Genomic DNA, 4,409 nt, shown 5'->3' with positions numbered 1-4,409 from the left:
GGCCGGCTCATTCACCCATCCCGGAACCAATCACAGAGGCCCCTTGGCCAGGACTTTGCCCTTGAAGGGACTGGAAATCGAGCCTCTCCCCAAGAGAAGTTCTGTCTCCTGACCTGTTGGCCCTTGTTTCCTTCTTCTTCCTCAGCGAGCCCAGAGCACCTCCGCCCCTGGGAGCCTCGGGGAGCTGAGACCGCCAGGACATGGACCGAGTGACCAGATACCCCATCTTCAGCATTGCTCGCTCAACTCGCCTGGCTGGCTTGGACCCCAGTGGGGACACCAGCTGCACGTTTGAGGTGGTGGATGCGGGGCCAGAGGCCAGCGGCTGGGGCCAGGACAAGCCACAGGCGTGGCCCGCCCACCAAGAGGCCCGGCTGAATGAGGCCAGGACGGGGGCGTCCTCTAGCTCACGTGCCTTCGCTGGCCGGCCATCCCCGTGGACGCTCTGGCGGGAGGGCGACAAGGATGAGGAGGCGAAGGCCTGCCACCTGGACGCCAGGGACGCCCAGCCTTGGCGGCCAGGGGACCTGGAGCAGGAACGCTGGGTGGTCATCCAGGGCCAGGCCCTCAGGAAGAGCAGCACGGTGGCCACGCTCCATGGCACCCCTGGCCTCCCGGAGCCCAGAAGCCCCCAGCCGCAGCCTGGGCCCCTGGAGGAGAGCGCCGTGGACAGGGGGCAGATTGACTTCCGGGCGGCGAGGCAGCAGTTTCTGAACCTAGAGCAGGCCAGCGCCGGGGGCCCTCTGCACCCTGCAGCTCGCGTGGCCCCTGCTCGTGCTCCACCTGGCGGCGGCCAGGCCCCCAGGGCCTCAAGTGGGCCACTCCAGGGCAGCTTGTGCGCTGTCCCGCCGCACCCCCGGGAGAGGGAGGTGCTCCCTCCAGAGAAGAGGGTCGGGGGCCTTCCGGCTGCATCTGGCGTCCAGGCTGCGCATGACGCAGCCTCCGTGGCCCAGGCGGGGTCCCCGCAGCTCGCCAAGGAGACCCCCATCGAGCGGGAGATCCGGCTAGCCCAGGAGCGGGAAGCGGACCTGAGAGAGCAGAGGGGGCTGCGACAGGCGAGCAGCCAGCAGGAGCTGGTGGAGATCCCCACGCGGCCGCTGCTGCTGACCACGGTGAACCTGACCGCGGCCCCACGGCGGGAGCGAGGGCGCCCGTCCCTCTACGTGCAGTGGGACTTGGCGCAGGGGACGCGGCGGGAGGAGGACCACCGGCGGCGGGAGGGGCCGGCGGCCACCCAGTCTGGGCTCCGGAGAGCCTTCAGCTCGGATTCCATCCTGGACCTGGCCTCGGCCGGCCGCGCGGCTGACCCCGGCCCCCAGGTGAGGAAGGTGAACCGCATCCCGGCGGACGCCTACCAGCCGTTCCTGCGCGCCGGCAGCCGGGGCGTCCCCGCCGTCCAGGCGCGCGCCCAGCCCCGCGATCTCTCTGCGGACGAGGCCGAGGCTGCGGGCTCCGTCGGGGCCGCGGGGTCTCCGAGGCGGCCCTTGGAGGCCCCTGGAACCCCCCCCGGCACGCAGCGCGAGTGCCCACGGCCCCCCCAGGGGCGCGGGCGAGCGTACGGGGGTGTCGTCCGCTGGGAGTATTTCCACCTGAGCCCGCTGCGGTTCCGGGTCCCTGATGTGCCCCCGCGGGCCGAGGGCCGAGGCTGGGAGACGGGGGGCACCCCAGCGCCGGGGCGGCCAAGGCCCCGGTCGTCGGAGCTGCTGCAGCGGGAGGTGGAGAGCGTCCTGCAGCGCGAGCGGGAGGCGGCGGAGGAGCGGCGCCCTGCCCTGTGCCCAGAGGTGTTCTCCCCGCCCCCCGTCCACGGCGACGACCAGGACTCCGGGAGCTCCTCCGCGGCCTCGGGTGAGGACGGCGGCGCGGGCAGCGGCGGCTCTGCTCCTGCCTGGGAGGCTGGAGGGCGCGGGTGGGCGCGTCGGGAGGGGCGTGGCGTGGGGAGTCCCGGGGCCGGGGGTCGCGTCCACTCCCCCAGCCCACTCTGCATGCTGGTGGGTGCCGACGCCCTGGACTCCGCCGGAGACGCCAGCTTTGCCTGGGGTCTGGCTTTGTCAGAGTGGATGCGGGTCTCTCGGGGCAGACGGTCTGCGGACGCCGTGCCCTCTGGGTCGCGGTCTGTGTTCGTGCGGCAGGGGGCCTGTCTGTCCACCCAGTGTCTCCTGACCGCTTATTCTGGTCAGTCTGTACCTTTCCCAGGCTCGCTGTCGCTTTGTCTGTCTGTCGGCTTGCCTGTCTCCTGACGCGGGTCCTTGGCCAGAGACCCTGAGTCTCCCAGGCCTTGTGCCTTCACGGCCCGAGGACCCTCCCTGATGGCTCTTCTTTCCCCGCAGGCATCTCGGGCAGCTACGCAGTGTCGGGGACCCACTTCTTCAGCCCCGTGCACCTGCACTCGGGCCTGGTGTGGACAGCGGAGGACCCCACCGACAGGGGTCCAGAGCAGAGGAGAAGGAAGGAGCAGCGGGTGAGTCTCGAGCCCCGGCCAGCCCCCCAGGCCTGGCGGAAGTCTGGCACCCCATTAGGACCACAGGTCGCTTGAGGGAGCCTCAGGTGTGACCTGGGTTGAAGCCGGCCTCCCTCACTGCCCTGTGGGAGGCTGTGCCTCAGTCTCCCGCGCCTGGAAGTGCCGCAGACTGGGTATAATGGGTGTCTCCACACACCCAGGCTTCCACCGCCAGGGGCCGCCTACGCACGCGGCCCCAGGTCAGTCTGCAGCAGGGGATGAGATGTAGCAGCGCCGCCATCCTTCCTATCGCCTGTGTCCACGGCAGTGGTCTCAAGGCATCGCCCTCCCAGGGCTGAGGCCACGGCCTCCCTGGGTGGGATCTCTGGCCCGCGGAGAACACCACCAGCTCTAGCCCCCGCCAAGGCTCACAGCCTGGTCCCCTAGTCCAGGCTCCAGTCCCAGTTCTGCCGCTTGCTGGTGCCAGACACTGGGCCAACCCTTGCCCCTCTCTGAACCGTGGGCTCCCTGCTGTAAAGTGCACAGGACGGTAAGAAGGCCCCCCTGTGAGCCTGGGCACGGGGCTTGGGCACGACAGCTCAGCTGACCGTGACCGTCTTTATCACAATGGCAACGTTTCCAGAGAGAAAAGGGTTGGGAATGGGGCTTCAGGCCATCACTGAGGGGGAGTGCGTGGCACACCACGTTGAGTTTGGGGTGATGGCGGGCACTCGCGGGACTGTGCCACCCAGCAGGCTCTGGGGCGGGGCGTGGGGCCAAGGCTGATGCGTGTCCCCTTCCTGCAGTATGCCGGCATCAGCGCCTCAGACCTCATCGACTTGGAGGTGAGTGTGCCTCTGGGGACAGGGCCCCTGCCTGGGGCGTGCAGCCCCCCAGCTTTTCTTCTGCACGCGGGTCCTTTGTGGCCGCCTGGGGTGGGCTTTGCTGGGACCTGCCTTGGGGGCCGTGGGCACAGAGTGTGAGCAAGCTCTGCATGCCACCCCTTTACCCCACAGTGAAGGCTTGGGGTGGGTCCGGCCGGGGACAAAGGCATGTTCTCTGAGAGAGGGACTCCTCGGAGACAGCCTGTCTGTGGATTTGTGGAATCTGTGTTTGTACTGGGTCCAGAATGCCAGACCCCAGCAGCTGAGCTGCTGTGGGTCTCAGCGTGGGTTAGCACATTCCTTGGCTCTGTTCCCAGAGGTAGAGGGTCTGAAACGGAGGAGGGGAGTGGGCCTGCTTTGCCCTGCTCTAGATCCCTCCTCCAAGCTGGCAGTGGGGGAAGACTTCTGGGGGTTCGGGATCCCGATGGAGATTCTGTGTCTCCTCTTACAGGTCCTAGAAACCACGCGGGTGACCCACCACAAGAGTGCCATGGCGAGGCGCTGGGAAGCGGGCATCTATGCCAGCGAGAGCCAGGACTGAGCAGGGGACGGGACACCCTTGCCCGCACCCTGCCCCATGGGTGCTGCTGGGACCGTCCCCAGAGCCCCTGTCCCTCAGGATATAGGTCCCTGTTGAAACCCACCACTGGTCAAGCACGGGTCCCAAGCTGCCAGTCCCAAGGGTGGTTGTGTTTTCAGATGGAGGGTTTTCTTTCCTGTTTTTATCGTCCTGGAGCAGTTGCTCTGCTTTCTGTATCTAAAGCTGGGGATGAAAGAGGACCTGTGTCCACGGTGCTTCTCAGACTGAACACCCCTGGTCCAGAAGGGGAGGACGGCAGCCCCTGGTGCCGATGTGAGTGTTCCTGCTCGTCCACTGCGGTGAGGCTGGTGAGGAAGGAGACCCGGGTCCTGGCCCCTCAGGAGCTGCGGGTCTGAGGGGGGAGCACCCAATCTGAGGGTCTCTGTGCCACCCACCCCTGAGCCCCAGCCCCGAGGCTTGCCCAGCAAGATGCGGACATCATGGGGCCCCGTGGGGATGGCCCCGTACCTGGTGGAGAAAAGGGCCGTCTGCTCCATACCCCAAATGC

General features: G+C 67.9%; 1 protein-coding gene across 1 annotated transcript; it reads left to right on the top strand.

The window, feature by feature from the left end:
• The first annotated feature begins 200 nt into the window (after positions 1 to 200).
• LOC111161659 (mitotic spindle positioning) lies at positions 201 to 3,862 on the top strand. The gene is made up of 4 exons (XM_022525425.1): positions 201 to 1,845; positions 2,328 to 2,458; positions 3,244 to 3,282; positions 3,773 to 3,862. The coding sequence occupies exons 1-4, from the start codon at positions 201 to 203 to the stop codon at positions 3,860 to 3,862; spliced, it is 1,905 nt and encodes a 634-aa protein (XP_022381133.1).
• The last annotated feature ends 547 nt before the right edge of the window (positions 3,863 to 4,409 follow it).

Source organism: Enhydra lutris, unplaced genomic scaffold (assembly GCF_002288905.1).
Source record: "Enhydra lutris kenyoni isolate GAN:26980312 unplaced genomic scaffold, ASM228890v2 scaffoldscaffold86, whole genome shotgun sequence".
NCBI classification, from domain to species: Eukaryota; Metazoa; Chordata; class Mammalia; order Carnivora; family Mustelidae; genus Enhydra; species Enhydra lutris.
This window is presented reverse-complemented; position numbering and strand designations above follow the sequence as displayed.

Excerpts from the sequence above, each read along its gene's own strand:
- LOC111161659 (XM_022525425.1), top strand. The coding sequence starts at position 201 with ATGGACCGAGTGACCAGATACCCCATCTTCAGCATTGCTCGCTCAACT. Across the intron at positions 1,846-2,327 it reads GAGCTCCTCCGCGGCCTCGG|GCATCTCGGGCAGCTACGCA; the intron begins GTGAGGACGGCG and ends CTTTCCCCGCAG. Across the intron at positions 2,459-3,243 it reads GGAGAAGGAAGGAGCAGCGG|TATGCCGGCATCAGCGCCTC; the intron begins GTGAGTCTCGAG and ends CCCTTCCTGCAG.